General features: G+C 38.7%; 1 protein-coding gene across 1 annotated transcript in view; it reads right to left on the minus strand.

Annotated features, from left to right (window-relative positions):
* The window catches only part of LOC103270991 (phosphorylase b kinase regulatory subunit alpha, skeletal muscle isoform), a gene marked incomplete at its 3' end in the record, with an annotated part of 78,619 nt that extends 58,062 nt beyond the window's left edge, over window positions 1–20,557 (minus strand). The window contains exons 1-4 of the mRNA XM_008068471.2: window positions 20,242–20,557; window positions 19,021–19,179; window positions 10,920–10,967; window positions 7,984–8,152 (exon numbers count right to left, since the gene is read on the minus strand). Coding sequence (XP_008066662.1) covers window positions 7,984–8,152; window positions 10,920–10,967; window positions 19,021–19,179; window positions 20,242–20,319 — 454 coding nt within the window. The remainder of the gene's footprint in view (window positions 1–7,983; window positions 8,153–10,919; window positions 10,968–19,020; window positions 19,180–20,241) is intronic.
* Between the last annotated feature and the right edge of the window lie 3,972 nt (window positions 20,558–24,529).

Raw genomic sequence — 24,529 nt, forward strand, 5'->3', positions numbered from 1 at the left:
CCCAGCTGATTTTTTTATTTATTGTAGAGATGAGGTTTTGCTGCCCAGGCGGGTCTTGAACCCGCGGGCTCAGGCAATCCACTCACCTCAGTCTCCCAAAGATGCAGGATTACAGGCTGAGCCACCGAGCCCGGCTCAATTCTTTTTAATCTCTCCATTAATGTTTTGATATCTGGGTTTGTAGTTTGAGGTCAGTCATTCTGGGGGCTCTTCATTGTTTGCATTCCAAAGTCAGTTTCTCAGTGTCTGACCTCCCAGGGGTCTGGGAGAGACCCATATTCTTCTTTTGGTTTTTATTCATTTGTGTAGATTTTTCTCTCCCCCTTTCCCTCCCCTTCTTTAATTCTGTTTTCAGGGAATGTGGGGTTGCTTTTATTTCTTTTTGTTCAATCTCCTGTTCTTCCTTATGAGCTTCCTCTGGCTTTGTTCACTTTTGAGGCTGGACTGTAGGTTGTGACTGTACTTTTTGCAGTTTTGAGATCTAATCGAGGGGGAAGCTGTTATTTAGAATCTGTCTGCAGATCCCAGTATCCACCAACAGTTGTATGGGCATACTGGAACCCACTTCCCACTGCCTTACAATCTGTCCATGCAGTGGGGTTTAGGTTTGCTCCCTGGAACCAAAGGAGGTAAGAAAAAGGAAAATAATGGAAGAAGGGGAGGTCAAGTGGAAGTTGGAGAGAGAGAAGAGTGAGGGAAAACAGACATACATATCAACTAATGAATGAAAAGAGACACAAGGCCAGAAAAGAGTAAACAACAAACAAACAAGATTCCCTACAGCATACTGGTAATCACACAAAGACAGTCCAATAAGTTCATGCCTTTTGATGTGCTTCTCCCCAACTCAAACAAGTAGTCTCACTCAAAAAGCAAACAAAAGTGAGCAAAACAAACAGTTGAAACCATAAAATAAAAAATCAAAATAAGAAACCAGACTAGTTCTGGAGTCTTTCCTGAGTGTCTAAAGTCTCTTCAGATCTGATCTCTTGCATCTCCCCTTTGCAGGCAGATAGACTTACTCATAGGTTGGGTTGGTTCCTTTGGTTTGCTGCCTGAGAGGTCTGCCACAGGACTGAGTTTCCTGTGTCTGATGAAGCGTAGGGGAGGGCCTTTTGTCTCCTGTTTGGTGAGTTTACCTTAGAAACCATGGTGGAGGCTGCTTGTAGATGGCGGGCAATGCAAATCTCTGCCTGGAAAATGGCTGTGGTGGTAGACTCCTCTTTCGCCAATTCTTTCTCTCCACTCATCTTTTCTCTCCACTCGTCTGGTCTGTGGATCATCCACTATGATGGGCTATGGTGGTGTGTGTCTGGCATCAGGTACTGGGAATTAGCTTTATAGCTGGGCACTGCATTTGGTGTGCTGCCAGCAGCTTCAGGTGGGGGAGGGAGCCCAGAATTCCCCAGGCCAGAGCCAAGAGCTGAGAGCAGCTGTTCAGCACCTCTTGAAGATGTACTGTTCCCTTACACAACCATAGGGTCTTAGCTCCAAAGTGGGAGGTTAGGCAGAGCTGGGTGGGTGAGTTGCTGCAGGTCTCTGCCTGGTCACAAGGCTCCAGCTGTTCTCTGGTCTGCTGTAGTCAGGGGTGAGTTGGGGGAAGTGGAGTGCAAGACTGCTGGGTGCCTCAGCCAGAGGGGGGACTGGAGCTCCAAAGGGTGGGTGGCGGGCAGTGGCAGTGGCTTTGGGCCTCCCATAGGGCACTTCAGCCAGGAATGGAGCTGGTATCTCTGAGGGACAGGCGCCTAGAGCCTTCCTGGGCAGCGGTGGCTTGAGATGGGGCTGGACAGGGACCCGGAACCCAGGGCTGGTGTCCGGAGCTCTGAGGGTTGAGCTCCGGCCACGGCTTTGGATGCTTCAGCTCGGGTGGCAGTGCAGAGCCCAGAGGCACAGGCACTGGAGGCCTGCGTGGGCAGCAGTGGCCTTGGGTCTGGTGGGGTGCCCAGGAGGAATTGGAGCCTGTAGTTCCAAGGGGTGGGTGTGGAGGGCCTCCACAGGCTGCCACAGCCTGAGACTGGGCTGGGTGCCCAACCAGGGAGGGAGCTGGCAGTGGCTGCATGCCAGGCAGATCAGTGTAGCCATCAAGGGAACCCAGATCTCCACAAGGCGGTATCTGAGGGCCTCCACAGGCATTGTAGCGGTGGGCGCCTTGGGGCCGGGTGAGACCGTGTAGCCAGGGAGGGAGCAGGGAGCTCCAATGGCTGAGGCCTGTAGTGCCTGGGGTGGAACAGCAGCTGCAGAGAGGCCGTGGTAACCGGCCATGCGTTGGACCGAGGGTCTCCAGACCTCGGACTGGTGTGGCTGGCAGTGGGCTGGGGTGTGTGGGGAAGGAAAGTAAGAGTCTTTATGGGAACTCACTTTCGGAGAATCTCACAGTCCCACCTGTGCCATTGCCATCTTACCGGAACTCTCTCCATCTTTGCAATTTTACAGTAGTCTACAATGAACAGGTGCTTCTTTTGTAATTTAAAAAGTTATATAAAAAAGCCAAATAAAGCTGAAAACTGCAGGACATATTTCACAAAATTTTACACAAAATTATTAAATTCTGGGTACTGAAACTTTTTGTACGTGTAAAATTTATAAAGCAATTAACATTTAAAACATTTTATCATCAATAAATATTACTGTGCACATATTATCTAAAGACTTTGTTTAGATCATTTGCTTCTAAACTAAGAAATCATTTAACAGTTGTAAAATCAGGATGCTCACTTTTTCCTTTCCAGTCTATAAAAAAGCAGGAAGAAGTAAAGATCAGGCTAGCCATAGAGGCTAAATTTTTAAGCTTCTCATATTTTTCTGGTGAAAGCTATTCTATTTAAACAAAAAATTTTATCACCACATTCGTCACAAAAACAGGTGTGCTGGTTTAATGGAAAACCATGTGCCAGCAAATGTAGACATGTTATAGCCAGAAAAAGCAAAGAATTTCCTGTTTATTGAGCAATGGACATATCTACAGCATTAGATCTAGAGGAAAAGAGGTTCTTTGAAAGGACTTGGGAATGAAAAAAAGTCCTCTGACATTCTTAGAAGCATGATGTAAAGTGGTTGTCAAAAGTTTCTCAATGTCAGCTTTCAAATGAAACCTATGGTGAATGTCCTGGAGAACATTCATTCCTGTTCGGCAACAATCCTAAGAACAAACATGTCCTTTACAAGTCAGCCCTTAGTAATATACACTTTCAGGAAAAAATTCATACTATACCAAATGGTATACAGTGAGTCTTCCTCCTCCCCAGAACCACATCACCCTTGCCTGCCAAGTCTCTTCACTGGAGGAAATCTGTCTTTCCAGTTTCCTCTGTATTCTTTTAGAGATATATTATACACATACATACACATATAAAGTGATATAGTACTGCATATTATATTGCACCTTGTTTTTTTCATATATAAGTAACTCAGAGATAATTTCAAATATATCTGCCTCTTTTTTGTAATGGCTACATAGCATTCCACTGAATGGCTACTCATATAACCAGGTCTCTATTGAAAGACATTTAAGTCATATCTAATCTTTCATTGCTACAATCAATGTTGCAATGAGTATATATGTACATACATCTTTGTGCATGTGTGCCAGTATATAAGGCTGAATTCTTAGACTTGCTGAGTCAAAGATTTTTATATATATCAATATCCCAACATTTTATTAGAAACATTTTCAAATAAATGAAAGAATTTTACAGAGGACACGTATATGCCCATCATCTGGACTCCACCATTAAACAGGTTTAATAAAAGTTTTTGGTATTTGTCCCACTCTACTAGATTAAAAAAAATAGAATCTCCTTATAGTCTAAATTGTAGTTTTTTATTGAGTAAGGTTGCGAGTCTTTTTATATATTTATAAGTCATCTGTATTTCATACTCCTTTTCCTATGAACTGTTTGGTCAAATCCTTCACAGATTTCTCGTGAATTGCTGGTCTTCCTATTATTAAAATATTTATGCATATATATATATATTTCTCAGCACTAAACTATCTTTTCTTTTCTTCTGTTACTGATATTTTAACAAATATTAAGTAAATTAGTCTTTTGTTCATCATATGTGTTGCAAGTATTTTTTGCTAGTTTGTTTGAATTTTGACTTTGCTTTTAGTATATTTTTCTTCTCAGAAACTTTTATAAAACAGTTTTATCCCACGGATGTCTTTAGTACTTTATGGGTTAATTTTTTTTCATCTAAATCTTTAATCTATTGACAGATATTTTATTTATTTTTTATTTTTTTATTTTTTGAGTTGGCGTCTCACTCAGTCGCCCAGACTGGAGTGCAGTGGCCGCTCCTGGCCACCGTAGCCTCACCTGCGGGGCTCCAGCGATCCTTCTGCCTCAGCCTTCCAAGTAGCCAGAATTACAGGCACACGTTACCACGCCTGGCTGATTTTTTGATTTATTGTAGAGATGAGGTCTCGCTGCCCAGGTGGGTCTCAAACCCGTGGGCTCAGGCAATCCACTTACCTCAGCCTCCCAAAGTCACGGGATTACAGGCTGAGCCACCGAGCCCAGCTGACAGATATTTTAAATCATGGAACTATATAACTTTGGAACTAAAAAGGACTATCTGATTTGTATCTAATGATTTGTATCCTGATTTGTATCATCCATGGCTCTGTCAAATTAGCAACTACAGCACAGGGCAGCTACAGCAGCTAAAGGTCTCTCTTGTAGCAATATTGACCTTAACTTGGATAGTGGGGGAAAGGAGGAAGCAAAGAGAGATAGTGACATTGGACATCAGCTTTACAGCTTTATCTTATCAACGTGATTGAGCAGACACTGAGAGAAGGCAGAAATGTGAAACTGGTCTTGTCCATCTCTTAGACTTGTATTACAGCTAATTAATCACTATACCATATAAATGCCACACATTTCTCCCATATGACATGTTGCTCATGATATTCTCCATTTAAATGGCCTTTCCCTCCTCTCCCCATCTTGAAATCCCATTGTTTTTTTCAAGTTCTAGCTCAAATGCTATCTCTTTTGTGATGCTGTCATCAATTCCCCCTTCTGTGCTTCATAGAATTTTATTTTTCTTGCTCTTATGAACTTATTGTTTTTAATTCTGTGTTATGGACATATATGTACTTGAATTTTAAGGAAAGAGTCACACTTATTTATATTTACATCTCTTAAAAGTATCTCGCATAGTATTGTGAATGGCATTAAATAGTATTGAATGGTAGATGTTTAAAAATTTATTAAATGATTTAAACACCTCTGTTACCCACAGGAAGGGACCAGTTTCCTGAGGCAAGGCCTTAAGTGCAGGACCTCTGGATTCTGTCCCTTTTGTAAGGCCTAGACACTGTTTATTGAACAGAGTGCAGAGGTGAGTATACATAAAATGAAGTAGGCATGGGTTGGGCCAAAGGTGACAGTGCAGTATAAAGCACACCAAGGCATGTAGGGCTCCAGAAATGAAGGTGACTTGTAGTCTATTCCACTTAGATTTTTCACTCATCTATCTAACATTAAGCCTTCTTCTCCCTCATTTTAAAAAACTTCATTGAGATATATAAAAAGTATACATAAGTATATAATTCAATAATTTTTAGTGTATACACAGTTGTGCAACCATCACCACAATCAATTTTAGAACCTTTTTATCACTGCAAAAAGAAACCCTGTACTCATTAGCAGTTACTCCCTAGTTCAATTCTATACTTGTCCTGTAGCCTGAGTAATCACTAACCTACTTTCCATCTCTATAGGTTTGCCTTACTAGACATTCATGTAAATAGAATCATATAATATGAGGCCTTTTATGTCGGTGTTCTTTCACTTAGGATAAGGTTTTCAAGGTCCATCTGTGTTGTAACATGTATCAGAGCTTCATTTTTTATTGTCAAAAATATTCCATCTTCAGAGGCAGCAACAGAATAAAAAATTTCAAAAAATATTCCATCGTGCAGATGTATCACATTTTATTTATCCAATCATCAGTTGATAAACATTTGGTTGTTTTCACTTTTGGTCATCATTACTAATGCTGCTATGAACATTCACATATAAGCTTTTGAGTGAATATATGTTTTCATTTCTCTTGGGTATATATACCTAGGAGTGAAGCTGCTGGATCATAGGTAACTCTATGTTCTAACTTTTGAAGAACTACCAGACTGTTTTTCAAAGTGGCTGCACCATTTTACATTTCCACTAGTAGTATATGAAGGTTTCAATTTCTCCATTCTTAGCAGCACTTTTAAAAAAATTATAGTCATCCTAATGGGTGTGAAATGGTATCTCACTGTAGTTTGTATCTGCATTTCTTTAGTGATAAATAATTTCAGCAGTTTTTCATGTACTTATTGGTTATTTAAACATATTCTTTGAAGGAATTTTAATTTAGATCCTTAGACCATTTTTCATTAGGTTATTTATATTTTCAATATTGAGTTGTGAGAATTCTTTATTCTAGATACAAGTACCTCATTAGATATATGGTTTGTAAATATTTTCTCCTATTATTTTGGTGTGTTTTACTTTATTGAAAGGGGACTTTGAAGCAAAAAAGTTCTTAATTTTGATAAATTCAAGTTTATCTATTTTTTCTTTAGTTGCTTATGCTTTTGATGCCATATTTAAGAGAGCTTTGCCCAACCAAAAGTCAGAAAGATTTACTCCTATATTTTTCTCTAAGTGCTTACTATGGACTGAATTCTGCCCCCTCCACTCCCAATTCTTATGTTAAAGCCCTAACTTGCAATGTGACTGTATTTGGAGATAGGGCCTTCAAGGAGATAATTAAGAAAATAAATGAGGTCATAAGGGTGGCTCTAATTCAATAAGACCAGTGTCTTTATAAGAAGAAAAAGACATACCACACAAATAAAAGGCCATGTGAGGACAAAGGGAGAAGGGCCATTTGCAAACCAAGAAGAGAGGTCTTGCCAGAAATCAGCACTGCTGGCCTCTTGATCTTGGACTGTCAGCCTCCAGAACTCTGAAAAAATAAATTTCTGTTGTCTAAGCCACCCATTCTGTGATATTCTGTTATGGCAGACTAATACAGTTTTTTATATTTTCCTTCCTACATTTAGGTCTACAATTTATTTTGAGTTAATTTTTATCTATTGTATGAAGAAGTCCAAGATAAAGAAATTGAAATATAAGTATGGTATTGTGATAAAGATATTAATTTACTTAGAAAGATCTGGCAAAGGTGCCATTAAGTTTATAAAGTAGGTATAGTCTGATATGTTGCACTCCTCTAATTTAGAAGAAATATAAGGAAATTATGTTGCTTCTTACATTTTCCCTTTTCAGTTAAAGCATCCAAAGCTAATAAAACCACCTGAAAAGCATGTATTATTCAATAATGAAAAAATCAACATTCAAATTCTGATTTGTAAGTTAATTTCTTTAATATAATTTAGATGCCTATAAATGGATGCCTTATTTATAATATATTCATAAGGAATAGTATAAAGTAGATGGTTTAATTTATATTTACACTAACTGGCAGGCTTGTTATAGTAGGAGAACAAGCAATAAACCCTATCCCTTCTTTCCTGTCTCATGGTATCTGAGAATTAATAAATAATAAAAAATAAGGGCTGAGCATGGTGGCTCATGCCTGTAATCTCAGCACTTTGAGAGGTTGAGGCAAGAGGACTACCTGTGCTCAATAATTTGAGACCAGCCTGGGCAACATGGTGAGACCTCGTCTCTACAATAAATAAGAAAAAAAGGAGCTGGGTGTGGTGGCTTATGCCTGTAGTTCCAGCTAGTTGGAAAGCTGAGGTGGGAAGACTGCCCGAGCCCAGCAGGTCAAGGCTGCAGTGGCCGAAATTGTGCCACTTCACTTTAGCTTGTGTAACAGAGTGAGACCCTGATTCAACCAAAATCAATCAATCAATCAATCACTCAGTCAATCACCTGTCTAAAGAAGATCTACACAGATTTCCTGGTTCTCAATTTGAAAGAATATTAATTAGTACTCCAATACTTCTCTCCTTGTACTAACCTGAGGCAGTCATTTGGGCTAAGAAGAGCAGGTACACAGAAGTAGCATCCAACTGCAGGTGTCCCCACTGATCATCACCCACTACAGTAGCACAGGTTTTGGTGTTGTACTTGGCATGGAGGCTATCCTTAGTACTCTGACTATATTTGAAGGATTCTACTTTATCCACCTGAAAAAAACATTAAAGGAAGAATATGCAGAAAAATCAGCCCATATGCCACACTTCTGTAATACTCTAACATACATCATTGCAATGTGAAGACATATTGTCTTCAAGCAATTGTGAATATTTGAAATGCACTGTTACCTCTTTTTCCCTACATTAATAAAACTGGGAAAGTCTGTTATTATTGTTTTTCAATTTAAGCAATTTAATTAGAAAATAATACTGAATAGTAAATAACCAGCAATCTCCTATTCATTGCTTCTCTTTCACTCTTCAGATGGCTGCTTTGCCACATTGTAGATAAAAACTGAGTTTCAGGGTGTTTGAGTGAGAATAGCTTAGCAAGAGATAACTTAGTGTGAAAAGATACATTTTTTCCTGAAACTGAGGTAGGAATTTTCAAGAAATTAGAGCAAGAGGATATATTTTGGAGAAGTAGTGACAGAGTTGGTAAGAGACACATGGAGTGGCAGAGAAAAGATATGACAGAAAGTTGAAACTAGAGGTCAGAAGGAAATATTGTGCAAGGGACAACTGAAAGACTTAGTTCCTGAAATTTAGATTTAATTATGTAAGCCTCTGATATCTGATAGTAACCATTACACATTAAATATGGTTCATGAAATTAGTGACTTTAAACCTATTTGGTAAGGTAGAACGTGCAAATATCTAAAATACAAAAAAGTAGTAAAGATTTTATATCTACTATACAGTATACTTTTATGCATTACCTTCTTTTTTAAACTTTATTTTATAGATGTGGGGTACAATTCAGGGTTAAGTATACAAATGGTTATTGTACAGGTAAAGGTTGGATCTCACTTTGGTTCCCACTTTACATGGTTTGAGATCAGGTACCCTTATTGTTTAAGTGTCCCTCTCCTCCCCGCCCCGGCAGTTTCCCACTACTGCCAATCCTTTTCTTGTAGTATTATGATAATTGTTCAGGGTCTGCTTTATCCTGTCCACTTTAGATGGGCAGCACAGTTGTTTCCCTGTTTTTGCTGTTGTGAATAATGCTGCAGTAACCATGCATGTGCAGGTATCTTTTTCATAGAGTGATTTGAGTCCCTCCAGGTATATTCCCAGAAGGGGGATTGCTGGGTCATATGGAAGGTCAATTTTTAGATCTTTTAGGAATTGCCACACTGTTTTCCACAGGGGTTGTACTAGTTTACACTCTCATCAACAGTGTAGAAGTGTTCCCTTTTTCCCGTATCCTCTCCAGCACCTGTTGTTTTTTGAGTTATTGGTGATAGCCATCCCGACTGGAGTTAGGTGGTATCTCAGTGTGGTTTTAATTTGCATTTCTTTAATGATTAGTGAGGCTGAGCATTTTTTCATGTATCTGTTGACTGCTAACATGTCTTCTGTTGAGAAATGTCACTTTCTATCTACTATATTTCTTTCTATTGTAGACTTTTTACGTGCCTGTAGGCAGTCACTTTACCAATCTGGGCCTTAATTTCTTCTTCTACTAAAACATAATCCTGATCTCTAGAAAATCAGGTCAGATTCAATGTGTGCAATATACTTTAAGATCTTCTAGGACAAAACAATTTTATTTTTAGTTGGGGGTCTCACTCTGTTGCCCAGGTTGGAGTGCAGCAGCACAATCATGGCTCACCGCAACCTTGACCTCCTGGGCTCAGGTGATCCTCCCGCCTTAGTCTCTTGAGTAGCTGGGACTACAGGTGCATGCCACCACACCTGGCTAATTTATTTATTTTTATTTTTTGTAGAGATGAGGGCTTGTTATGTTTTCTAGGCTGGTCTTGAACTCTTGGCTCAAGCAATCCTCCTGTCTCAGCCTCCCTAAGTGCTGAGATTACAGGCATGAGCCACTGTACCTGGCCTAAAACAAATTTTCAAAGTAAAAACACTTTTGTGTGAAAAAATATCATTAAAAAATCCAAAATATATGATAAATTGCTAAAAATATATTTGCAATGCATATAATGAGGAATCAATGCTCATAATGCACAAGGACCCTTCAACTGGCAAGAAAGAGGCAACCTAGAAGAAAAATAGGCAAGGAGCTAGCTGGCAATTCACTCATGAAGAAATGCAAATTTCAATCTATACAAGAAATGCTCAACTTCACTCAAGGTCAGGAAAATGCAAATTACTGCATTTTGTGTTCAATTCTAAAGTCTAAAACACTTTGACAAGGTTTTTTTCCCCTAAGTTTTGTATGAAAATTCATTTGGTGGCAACACTAGATTCAAATTAACATAGGGCTAGTCTTTATTTATCCCACTTAGTATGAAAATGCATGTTTTTCTACAGAGATATTAATGTTGCTGATTATACGTTGTTGTCCAGACTCACTAGAAGCACAAGACAATATATGATGCATACAATACCAATACCATATAGTTTAAGGTTGACAGGTATATGCACTGTACTATCTTTTTAAAATCTGAAAAAAATTTTAATTCTGAAATTGATCTGGCCCTGTTCCAAATTAGGATTTTTAGACTTGTATCATCTTTTATCCAATGTACATAATTGCACATACAGTAATGATGAGACACATTAAAAATCATTTGTAGAGGGGGAAAAAAAGACTGGAAGGAAATATTCCAGTGCTAACTGGGTGATAAGATTATGGGTGATAGTTTCCCTTCCAATTTCCCAAATTTTCTAAAATTAGTGTGTTTTATTTGTGAAACTAAAAAAAAAAAAAAGCTATAAACATTCCCCAAGAGGTAGATATTCTATTACAATGTGATTTTTATCTGAGGGGAAGCTGTTATCAATACCATACCTGTCTGATCATGCAGTGCAGCAGTCCCCTCATCAGCTTCACTACACTCTGCAGAAATAAATGAAAACAAGACAGTTATAAACATCCCTAGATGCAGGAGCACTTACTTAGCAACTGCAGTTGGTACATGACCTTTTGAGAACAAGTAACTCTATCCTGTCTTCCTATTTACATGGTATTTCCTTTATAGGTACACAGAAAAGCAGATTGCAGCTAAAAGTAGAATCAAAAGCTACAATTTGTGATTCCTTTAAGTTAAAAAAAAACCCCAAGCTCCAACAGGTTTATATGAAAATAAGCCAACTCCCCTATTAGAGGACATTCCACCTGGAGAAAAGTGGCAAGTCAGCTCAAAAATCAACAGGCTCTGAGGATATTCTAAAATTCATCCCATGGCCTAAAAGACTTCAACAAAACATCACTTTTGTTTTTTCTAACTAGCCAAGACTTATCTTCAAGAGTCAACAGAAGTATTTATCTGGATATTTTTTCTAAAGAATAAAATGAATTTCAATTGAGAATGAGTGTAAAGGGAAATTGCTCATATGATTCAACCTTTTCTCCTTGAAAAAAAGTCACAAACTTTTAAGTTTCAAGTCATCACTATTCCTCTTACTAGGACTTGATAATTTCTAAAGTAGTTTGTTTTCCAGTCATAGCACCTCAAAATTCTGATGACCTACTACATGGCATTACAAGGGCCCATCAATAGTGAGATGGGTAGGCAATATGTTTTGGGAGAACATAGCACTAAATAGCTTCTTTATTTATCTAAGAAGCTTTCTGTTTCACAGTCCAGAAGAAATCCAAATAGGTTACTCCAGAGAATGCTTACTCAGAGGTAACTTCAGGACACCTCTGAAAACTAATCTACTTGGAGGCCATGCCATTCTTTCATTACTTTAAGACATATTCAAATGAGACTACAAGCAATAATCATAATAAGTACCTATTAAAGTATGCTCCAACTCTTTATGAAGCCTTTTATTCAGGGAAAAATAAAAATTGTTTCTTTGAGAGAAGCTCTTTCCTTAAGTCATTTCTGTCTATAAATGGTCCCTTTCACTTACAGATCAAAAGAAGAAATTTTAAAAAGAGAAATAACAAGCAGTACATGATCTTGTCACATTTTGAAGCCTGAAGCATTTGTTATAAAGTAATGAAATGAACTGTATGTAGCTCCTATAAGAACGCCTCTGTATGATTTTGACCCTAATAAAAGAGACTACCCCTTTAAATACCCTTCTACAGAAAGTATTTTACATAGCCTCCTCTGTGGGGAGATTTTATTTAATTCTGATACATGTCACCATATACTCAAAAGTTTCTAGCACATTCTTTTCCAACAGTCAATGAATTAGAGTGGGAAGTAGAGACGGGAGCTTGAATAGTCTTTTCTTTAAATCAATGGCCCAGAGGAACCCATTTTTAAAAATACATTGAGTGCCTCTAATCAACCAGTATAGAACTCACTGTGCATACCATTCTGTAAGAATCCTGGACTCACGTGATTGACTTCTTTGCTATTTTACAGCATTAGTCACTTTTTCTCTTGTCTACCTATCAACCCTCTTTACCATCCAGCACCACTACTCCTATATAAATTTTAACATAAACAGCAGATCTGGGGAATCAAGGACCTAGTGGAAGTTTCCTGGTTGCTATCCAGCTTTGTCCTCCTGAAATGGTCATTATCAGTCATTTCTGTCCTGAAGTTCTAATTTTTAAATCAGGATAAAACTAATAGGAAGCGTTGGGAGGTAAGATTGACAGGAGGTGTCTGTACTTTATGTTCCCCCAAACTGGCTGTTTTCTGATTCAGGAACACTAGATGACATTAACTGTACATGTACATTCATATACCACAGCTTCTACCCACACCAAGTGACACTCTCTCGCACCTATTTTTTGAGGATATGAATCTATACATTTCTGAACTGACTATACGAGGGAGGCCCAAAAAACATGGAATTTATTTATAAAAAATTGTATATTTATTCTTACATGTAATTTCAGTCACCTTTAAAGTACTCTTCAATTGATGCAATACACCTATTGAGATGCTTTTTCCACTGCTCAAAACAGTTTTTCAACTCATCAATTTTGATGCCTTTTAATGCTTCTGCCATTTTTTGTTTCACCTCTTCCACATTGGCAAAACTTTTCTCTTTGAGGATTTTTTTTTTTCATCCAGGGAAACAAAGAAAAGTCACTTGAGGCAAGATCAGGTGAATAGGAAAGATGGGGCATGGGTGTCACATTGTTTTGGATCAAAAACTGCTGAACACTCAGCATGGTGTGGGCAGATGTGCTCATAAATCACCCATCACAAAATGGGCAAATGTGTTGAAAGAATCTCCAAAAATAATAATTCATTGACGCAAACACAGCCTCTCACAACAATGCTAGCTGGCATACTGATGCCGATGGGTTCTTAGAACATTAACCTAGTGGGGGAAGCCTGTATTACATGGGACCTGCCCTCCAAAAGATAATTTTGGGTTTTTTTGGGTCCCCTCTTATATAAGATATATAACTATACACCCATATCTGTGTCTGTGTCTCTCTATATCTCCAAAAACTACAACACAGCTTACCCAGCAATTCCTAAGTATTCTTTAAAACCCAACTCATCTGTAAAGACTTTCTCATCTTGTTTATGGGAAGTATAGACCCACCTCTGTATGTTCTCACAATAGTACTTATCTTCAATAATACAGTACCTACAGTGTTTATCTTAATGTACTATAACTATTTGCTTATATATCTGTCCCTTCCATTAGACTATGAACTTCCTGAGAAAAGGGAGCAGAGATCAGGTTCAGAAAACAATCTTTGAGTCAACAGACTAACCTGGTTGTATGAAACAAGCAAACAAACTCATGTATGCAAGTAATTCTCAAATGGCTTATAAAAATTATAAATGTGTGTGTGTGTGTGTGTGTGTGTGTGTGTGTGTGTGTGTGTGTGTGTGTGTGTAGGGGGTATGCAAATACAACAAAATGTTAACTACTGAATTTGGATATAGTATATTTAAGTATGTTTATTTTACGATTCTTGCAACTTTTCTGTAAGTTTGAAATGTTCCAAAATAAAAAGTTACAAGTTACATGTATACATTTTGTCTCATTTTCCTCTTAATATCTATTACCGGGCCTTGCACATGACAATTACATATAGTCTTTTAAGTGAAAAAATGAATATGTTGAATGGCACAGACCATAAGTGATCTAGAAGTTCCAAGAAAGAGATCTTGAGAAAGAAGTGATCATTGTACAGGTGAGTGGTTTGTGAGGACAGTGAACATAGAAAAAGTGGGATTGCTGCTAGGCTTTCAAAGGAGGATATTAGTTCAGATTGGAAGGGAACAGGTGTGTGAAGAAACAGTCCATAAAAATATTTGGAAATGGCAAAGTCCATGGCTTCCATGGAGGCAAAAATCCAAACAAGACTCTGAAGTCATAAGACCCAGTTTGTATTCATGGTACCATCAAATTCCAGCTTTATCTCTGGGCTTCAATCACTTCCCTTGCAAACTAGGGAGAAAAATACCCAATTCACAGGTATTGTGAGAATAAAATACTGGCAATTATGGAGAAGTGTGTTGCACATTGACAAGCATTTATACAAATGTGAAGTATTTTCATTCAGATATTGTTAGAGGAGTAATAAAGACACCAACCTGGCTGGAACTGGGGATATAATGGAGTGTACCAGTGTGATATAATATTGAAAAAGAAGGCTAGGGCCAAACCATAGAGAGGGTTGTCTATCAATCCAAAATATTTGGAATTTACTTGTGGAGAAATGAGAGCTACAACAAGATTGTTGAGGATGAAAATGACATAATTTAAGTGTGGTTGTCAGAAAAGTGTTAGGTGACAAGGGTTTAGACCAAGGTTGAAGCAGAAGGGAAGAGAAAGAAGGGGATAGATTCAAGAGAATTTATAAGAATCAGCAGACTTTGGTCTGCAGGCATCAAAAGGCAAGAGGGATTAGTAAAAAATCATCCTAAGGCAGTACTCTTAAACAGTTCTGTTTTATAAAATACTACTAGTCTAAGTGATTCTGGAAAGGCTGTAAAATTCACTCCCATCTTAGACTCAAAATTCACATCAAAGTCTATGAGAAATTATGGAGTAAAGAAATCTACTATTTAACATAGCCCCAAACTTAGTTGGCCTACTGTTCCACAGAATACACTATAGGAAATATACCAAGTAATATTTCCTGGGTGATTGGCAGAATAAAGGCACCAGTAACAGAAAAGGGGATATTTGGTGAGTTGCTTGTGTTTGGTAGTTTACTTTGTTATTTTATTTGGGAAGGTGGGGTTTCAGACACAATGAATTTGAGAAGCCATGTGATAGGCAGGCAAACTGATGAATAGACAAATAAAAAATGGGCTTAAAACTGAAGTAAGGTCAGAGTTAAAGGTGATGACTTGGAAGTCATTCTCATGAAGATACTTGTCAAAGTCATGAGAAAAGATGAGAGACTATACAGAGAAAACAAAACTGAGGAAGAAGTAGAACTAACTGGAGATAGCCAAAGAGATATCCTTATTTGTATGCCTATTTATTTTTTATGGGTATGAGACTGTCTCTGTGCCTAAGAGAAAAGGGCATTTATAAAAACATACATGTGCATAATTCTATTCTCAATCTAGGTAGGATATAGTAGTCACCTAAACCCCTGTCCCCTTTTCATACAAAATTATCTTCAATTATCTGACATTTTTTCTCAGAGAGAAACTAAGGTGAGGTGAAAGGAAGGGTGAAAATAATTAACAATCAATGTTTTGGGAAAATCCACACAGTAATGGAAAGTTAACAGTAGGCAGGATGAATACATGAATTTATTGGATTTAATCTGTGATCATTTTGGGGTCATGGATCAGTCATTATGAACCCTGGCTGTACATTAGAATACTTATGCTCCTGAGCTCCACTTCCAGAGATTATAGTTTAAATTTTTCTAAGGTAGGGTCCAGTAAGGGTATTTCTTAAAAGCATTCCAAGTGATTTCAAAGTACAGTCAGATTTTAGAACCACTCACCTAGATTAGAAACAAACTCAATCCACTGTTTTTTTTTTTATAAATAAAGTTTTACTGGAACATAATCACACTTGCTGTTTATATACAGGCGACCCTTAAGGAACACGGGTTTGAGCTGCGCAGGTCCACTTATATGCACCTTTTTTTTTAACTAAACGCGATCAAAAATACAATATTTGGTGAATATGAACATCAAGTATATGGAGGGCCAACTTTTCTTATACATGGGTTCCACAGCGGTGAGGGCAGGACTTGAGTATGTGGGGATTTGGTTATAAGCAGGCTGTCCTGGAACCCGTCCTTCACATATACCAAGAGACTGCATTGTGTCTGGCTGTGTTCTACCACAACCACAGAGCTGAATAGTTGGTCAGAGACCACTCGTTACCTACAATTCTACAATGATGAAAATATATACCATCTGGCCCTTTTTTAGAGATGGTTTTCTGATCCCCAGTCTAGATTAATGCTGAATCAGGTTTGAGAAAAAAATTAATAAGACCTAATAATAATAATCTGTTTCAATTCATGATGGAAATTCACAGATATCTTAGAATTTCCAAAGAAACTTTTCCTTCTGAAAGATGTTTCCCTATTGCCATAATGTTTTGAAACATCCGAAAGTTATTACTGGTGTGGTGTAAAAGGTATTTTTGGCTATTTGAAAAATTATTTAGTGGAACATTAAAATTTTAGACTGGGAAATTCAATATTTCCCTACTTTATCCCACTTTCTCTGTTAAATTCTTTATACTGGGCCAAATTTTTAAAACACATCAACTTTGCAAAATTATTGGTCAACAGGAAGACTACAGATTTCTTCTTCTAATAGTTTTGAAAAAAAATTGGTCAAATTATGCCAGATATGGAATTCCAGTTCTACTGATATTAAGTTCTAGCAAAACAAAATAGCAAATAAAATACTGAGGTTGAAACTGCAAAACATTGAGTAGGATGCAGGTGATTTGTTAACACTCCTCTATGTTTTCCAAATTTCTACAATGGTATAATTTTCATAAATCTTAAAAATATTGATCTGCACTACCTGGTCTATAGCAAAATCTATAACAATTTTTTGGTGGACCTATTTATCATTCAATAATGGCTTGAAGGAACAACAAGTGTCTGCTGTTGCTGAGGACAACACAGTGAGACTTTCCTGCTGCCAAGAACTGTAACCCATAATATGTTGGTACTCTTAAAAATAATAAATTTTCCAGTGGCCGGGAGCAGCCACTGCACTCCAGTCTGGGCAACAGAGTGAGACTCCAACTCAAATAATAATAATAATAATAATAATAATAAATTCTCAAAATTGATTTATAGAGGAAGACTGGAACTCAGGTTGCCTAAGTCTGAGGGAGATCACTGGAGAAAACGGCTGATAGAATCTTTCCCACTAATGGAAAGGAATTCATATACATCTTACAACTTATAGTAGAGTACTTCAATATTAAAAGTCTGACATAGCACAGACTTGTTTTCTTGGTCGTTGAAGAGGATACAGCTCTCTGTGTGTCTAAACATGTGTGTCTATAAACGATGCTTGTTTACTGAGGGGAAATGCTTTGAAACTTGGCTTAGAGACATCTGCTGACTCTGACCTCATTTCACTGGGAAGGAGGGTAGGGGAAGCAACAGACTCTGAAACATTAGCCACAGCTATATAAATTAATACACAGTCTTTACCTGTATCTAGTCCTAAAGGTCTACTGATATGTGTCAGTTGCCCTCATATAAATAACACCAATCATTTTTTAAATGAAGTAAAATCATAGATACCTTTCCCCAAACATTTTTCTTAATGAAGGTAAATATAGTAGAGACCAAAAAATACATTTAAGAAAGAGGATTAAAAATTTTAGGAAAGATCCCAGAATAAAATTTTCCACTGTAACAGAACAGACTGTGCCCTCTCCCCCTGTATCAGCAAGTTTCAAATTTCCACTGCAAAAAAAAAAAAAAAAAAAAATTCAGTACCATACAGGAAAGCTCTTAGGAATATAATTTCAGGAAGATAAAGAGTGAGAGAAAGGCACAGTACAGTTCTCTTAGTTTTTCTGTGGGTTACAAGGCCTGAAAATTAAGTTCACAAACTTATCCTAGAAAATGTGCAAGTGCCAGATAACTCGTTGCTGAATATCACTATGGTCACTGATGCCAATGCCTAGTTTGCCCATCAAAGTAATTGTGGAATTCTTTTTTCTGGAATGGCCATGAGAGCTGACACCTTATTACCCTTGATGTCCTGAATGTCATCAAAATGTCTTCCTTTCAATATTTCTTTTATCTTTGGGTAAAGAAAAAGGTCATTGGGAACCAGATCAGGTGAGCAGGGAGGGTGTTCCAATACAGTTATTTGTTAACTGGCCAAAAACTCCCTCACAGACAGTGCTGTGTGAGCTGGTAGTGATGCAAGAGCTCCTTTAGGGCCATTTTTGCACACATCTTTCTCATGCCAAGATTTTCAGTTAAGATTTTCCTGTTTCTCTATCGATGTTTATTTGGTTTGCTATGCTTCTCACAGTCAGCTGATGATTTTGACACATAATTTGACAAATTTTTGAAGTGTTTTCCTTAGTTCTGCTCATTACTGGCCATCCTGACCTTTCCTCATCAGTGATGCTTTCTCTCCCCTCAGAAATCCATTTGTACACTGCTGTTTTCTTTGTGGCATTATTCCCATAAACTTGGACTAACATGTCCCTGATTTCATTTCCACTCTTGCCAAGTTTAACAAGAAATTTAACGTTTGTTCGTTGCTCTAATTCAAGCTCGTCATTCTCCTGATGGCACACAAAACCATGCAACAATAATGAACACCATTCAGCAAGACACTGCCACACGTCAGCATGAACACAGCTGAGACACTGATATACCAAGGTTACCAAGTTGTTTGTACAGTGCTGCCAATGAAAGCCCACGGTGGCAAGCCCATGAACTTAATTGTCAGATCTCGTACATTTCCTTCAATTCCTCATGCTTTCCCCAACCCCTCAACTACACACAGATCCAGATCTCTTTGTATTTTTATTCTGAGTACCTGCTCCAGTTCATAGGCTTTTGCTTTATCCTCATCCCGGTCAGCATTCTTCCGATAGGCCAGGCCCAAACCCCACACAGACAAGATACTGTACACGTTATCTCGGACCCAGGCATCTTTCTGATCATAGCTGGCTGGAAGTAAGCCGGTCACTGGATTCTGCAAGGACAAGAAAAAGAGGACAGGATGGTAACTCTAGGGTGTTAATATTAGGAAGCAGAATCTACCGAATAGGTTTCGTAGAGACTTTGATCTTTCTTCTACTTCTCCAATCTTGAGTTTTATAACTTCTTCTTCTGACCAACTTTAGGCAAATGCTATTGTTCCACTCCCACCCCCAGGTTTACTGAAGTAAAAATGACCCATAAAAATTGTATATATTTAAGGAGAACAACGAGGTGATTTGACATACATACACATTGTGAAGTGATTACCACAATCAAGTTATTTAATACATCCATCATCTCACATAGTCATATTTCTTTTGTGGTGAGAATACCTAAGATCTGCTGTCTTAGAAAATTCAAATATGCAATACAGTATTATTACTTAAGTCACCACGTTGCTGTATGTTAGATCCCCACAACTTATTTCACTTAGAAAGTTTGTACCCTTTGCAAATGCTATCCTGCATAAGGGGAAAGAGGTGGTTGAGACCTTTCAAGTCTAAAATGTGGGTATTATTAAAAGAAAGACATTATTAAATGTACCATTCAATGTATTTTAAAGGATATTATTAAAAGAAAGTTTTAACTTCCCAGTTAGAAAGAATGAACTGTCAACGAAAAACCAGCAGCAAAGGAGTAGAAACAAATATAATTAACAGTATATACAAACTACCTCTGACCTTCACAACAGTCTAGTCTTAAGATAATTAAATGTTCCCCTGCCTCTTTTCTTTGGGGAAAGGGGAAAAACGCCCAAACCGGGGGGGGGGAAGGGTTGAGGGGAAGGTGGGGGGTGGGGGGTGGGGGCGGGGATGGGAAATGCCAATGAACAAGTGTCAACAGTTCGTGCAACTCTTCCTCTGGAACCCAGCTACGGCCTGGGGAGCCCAAAAGCTCTGATGGCTTGACTTAGGCTCATAAACCTACCTTTTCTTCAGGGCCCTTTATGACTTCCCTTAACAGGAAAATCTGCTCTACACATACAGGAGTTCAACCCGGGTCTCCGATTCCATGCCACAACCTCGGTGATTACCGGAGACATCCCTAAATTTACCTGATGGCACAGGATGGTCTGATGCACAAGTCGGGCGTAGCCGTCCAGCCGGACCCCCGAGTTACTCCGGCTTCTCATCGCACCACGTTTCCAATCAATCCCCTTGGAGAAACAGCCCGGGAGCCGCAGGGGCCGTCGGTCCTTAAGGAACGAGGTCCCAAAGTAGTTCCACGCTTGCAGTGGGAGGCCCAAGCGCCAGGCCCAGCAGAGCCCTCTCACCTCTCGGGCGTGGAGCGGCGGACTCCGCGTAGCGTTCCCGGCTCCTGCGGCCTACGGGGCCCAGCACACGCCCAGACCGGCCTGAGCCTCCCGCGGTCTAGAGCCCCGCCGCAGCGCCCTAGTCGCCGTGCTCCCTTAGTCGCGTCCGGTCTCCTTGTGTGGCTCCTGCATCCTCCGCTCAACTCCAGGAGACCTCCGTGGCCCAGAGTCTCCAGCTGGCCCGCTGCCGACCGGTCATAGACTGCAGCACCGCCTCCAACTTGCCCGGGACGCGAGCGCGAGGCGGGAGCGGGAGGCGGGGCCTGGCAGCTGCGCGCTGAGCCTCGGGAACTCGCCCGCCTGCCCCGCGGCCGAGAATGTGTCGCCGTCGGCAATGTACTTTCAGAGGATGATTTTCGAAACACCTCAACATGATGATTTCAGTTTTCCACACTGGCTGTGCACACAGGACGTTGAGGAGGCTGTTATTTCTTCTGCGGGACTAGTTTTAGAAACCTATGGTAAATTTCAGGACTGAAAGGAATGACACGTTTGCGTTCAAGGTTTAAAGAATTGGATTTCTGAATCTTTATTGTATTTTAGATTTTGACTAAAAACTCAGATTAAACACCTCGCTTTGACACAAAACAAACAAGAAAGAACTCTCTAGGGTACTTTATTCCTTAGAAACTGGCCAGTCGGTGGGCTTGGGAAAGAGGAAGTGGTGGTGCGCTAGGAGGAGGCGAGTGTCCCGGGCAGGGAACTAGGCTGGGAGCGAGCAGCGCCATAGGGCGCCCCTGGGGACTCTGGAGGAGCTGGAGGAGACCGCATAACTGCTTTTGGAGGGTTCCCTAGTGCGCACGTAGGGTACGTGCAATAGAATCAGCTGAAAATAAAGGGGGACAAGGGAGGCTGGAAAAGAAGCGAGCAGGTAACCGGTTTGCAACCTGTGGGATGGCCTGGCTCCGGTGCCTTTGCTCTATGTGCTGCCCTCCACCCCTGCCTCTTGCTCTCTGCTTGCTCAAACCCTGCAAGTCTCTCAAGGCTTAGTTTAATAACCACCTGCTCTCTGATTCCCGAGATTAAGAGAATTAGATCCACTGACCTTTCAAGCTCTAAGCCTTTCCTAGCCACCTCACCCAAGCCACAGTAATTTTGCATTTGTGTTTATCTTTTTCATTTCTCTCCTCATAAGCTCCCTTCCTTCCATCAACCCCACCCCCCGCCCAATTTCGCATAGAGCCAGGCATCTAGGAGGTGATTAGTAAATATTTGGTAATGATGATAATGAAGAGGGGGGAATGCCCAAGAACTCAGATCTGGGACTCTTGGGTTCACCAGTCAGTTAGTGAAACAGATACTGTGATACTCTTAGAATTCTCAAGCAAATACTTTCCATTGTAGTCATTCACTATGCAAAAGCAAGGATTGACAATAACAAGCCAAGTCAAGGCCTAGGTGCACAGGGAGAAAAACGTTTTTCCAAGGAAGCAGCTCATTTGGAAGAAAGAACAATTGATCATCCCTGCATTACACCTAATTAGCCTTGGAAGCCAGTTCTCTACCCTTGTCCCCTTCAAGCTACTGCCTTTTTCTTTGCCTCATCATCATTTAAACATGTTTATAAAATAATAAAGTAATACATGCTCACTGTACAAAACTTGGAAAATATAGAAAAGTAAAACGAAGAAAATATTTAAATCACCCATAATTCCTTCACATAATCATCTGTTAATATTTTAATTTATTCTTTTCTAGCATTTTTATTCTTTTTGCATAGACCTTTCCCACTCCCTCTCAAGTTGTTTGGAAGTATGACTTGATTAGGTGTGCTAGAGTAGAGGTAGGGTGTCACTTGAAAGCTGGCTGGCTTTCGAGAGGACTTGCTGGATGGCATTTCTTTGGTGCTTCCAACTTCAGTCCAGTGTGGGCCTTCAGTCTTCTGGTCTCAGAAACTTGATCCCTGTGTCCCAGAACTGGTCAGACTCAGAAGGCTGACTCATGCTGATTGCTTCACAGGAGTCTGATGTATAAAAACCAGGATGCCGGTTGATCATGAAAAATAGAACTCCGACACAGTTTGTATTGGCCTAACCACTACATGTCCTCCATTTAATTATGTATAAGCCTCACTATGAACCTGATACTGATATGTTTTTTGCAATAACCCTATTAAATAGATAATATTATTAACCTCATTTTAGAGATCGAGAAACTAAAATACCTGAAGATTAAGAAACAGACAAGTCTGCTCTGTCCATGTTGACTTCACTGACTCTCCCTTTTCTATACTTCCATGGCTCACTGACATATTCTTTAGATGTGTCAAAATTGTCAGCCAAGTTATAGTCAAGTCTTGTCAGTCTGGAAGCCATTATATTAATAGTAAATAGAATTCACATTAAATATTAAAGATATACTAATATTAAAAATATGATTTCTCTTGATTCATTATACCTTCATTTTGTAGTTTCACTCTCAAATAAAATTTTATTTCCAAGTTCCCAAGAACATTTTATTGTGGCTCTCTTAAATTATCCAGATGTTTTCATCATATTCATTTTTATAAATAAAAAATTATTAGAAATTTTACTTTCAATAACTATCTTCTAAAGTTTTACGTTTTGTGTTAATGTCTGCATTAATCTTCTAGTAGATATCTTACAGTGTGCTTAGCTATTCTCTTATTATTAATAATAATTTTTATCATTAAATTTCCTGAGGAAAATACCTCATATACTCCTTTCCATTATTTCCAACTCACTGTCTTAAAATTTTTAAAAATTATACAAATAATATATGAATACATTTTCCATGAAAAAAGTTAAAATATTACACAAAATTTCCTATGTCTATCACTTCCTGTGACAGTACCTTTTAGCCCCCTTCCCAAAGGTAGCTCCCTTTATTGGATTAATTTGTATTCTTTCAGATTTTTTAATGGATGTACATATATATGTAGAAATGCATATAAACGTGTAGTGTTGTTTTCTGTGTATTATAAGATAAACTATATTATATGATACCTACAGTTTTGCAGATTGCTTTATTTACTTAAAATCAAGTCATGGAAATATAATTCTGTTATTACATATAGTTCTACCTCATGCGCCACACTTCATGAGCATTTAGTTTGCTTCCAGATGACAGCTCTTGAAAATAGTACCTCAGGGAACATACATATATGTCATCCTGTGAATGCATACAGGTTTGGGAAATAGGGATTTAAAATTTTAATGTAGTCCACAAGCCACTGTAACTATCTGTATCAATCAGCAGTATATGAAAGTCCCCATTTTTCTCATCCTTATCAGTACTTGATATTATTAAATTTCAATTTTGACCAAGCTTATGGGTGCAAAATATCATATTTTATTTTTTATTTTCCTGAATACTAATGTCATTGAGTGTCTTTTTAGTGTTTATTTTATTTTATTTGTGTTTATCTTATATTTATTTATTTTGTTTTGAATTTCTTTTTCTGGTTCATAACTGTTTATGTACTTATTCATTTATCTCTTGGGTTGTTTGTCTTTTTCTTTTTAAAAATTTTCATTTTAAATATGTGGGGTACAATTTAGGGTTAAGTATACAAATATAATGAACAATTTGTCTTTTTCTTATTGAGTTATAGAAATTTTAAAAAATTATATATTCTGGATTATAACTTTTTTCTAGAAGAACTCTAAAAGAGATATTGCATATGTCTTTCCATAAGTGGTTTGTCTATTAACATTATTTATGATGTCTTTTTCCATATAGCTTTCATTTTTTTTGTTTGTTTGTTTGTTTGCTTTTTTGAGTTGGAGTCTCACTCTGTCACCCAGACTGGAGTGCAGTGGCTGCTCCCGGCCACCGCAGCCTTGACCTGCTGGGCTCCGGCGATCCTTCCGCCTCAGCCTTCCGAGTAGCCGGAATAACAGGAGCGCGCTACCACGCCCGGCTAATTTTTTGATTTTATTGTAGAGATGAGGTCTCGCCTGCCCAGGCTGGTCTCCAACCCGCGGGCTCAGGCAATCCACTCACCTCAGCCTCCCAAAGGCGCGGGATTACAGGCTGAGCCACCGAGCCCGGCATAGCTTTCATTTTT

This window comes from Carlito syrichta, unplaced genomic scaffold, assembly GCF_000164805.1.
Source record: "Carlito syrichta isolate Samal-C Ts95f unplaced genomic scaffold, Tarsius_syrichta-2.0.1 Scaffold311023, whole genome shotgun sequence".
Lineage (NCBI taxonomy): Eukaryota > Metazoa > Chordata > Mammalia > Primates > Tarsiidae > Carlito > Carlito syrichta.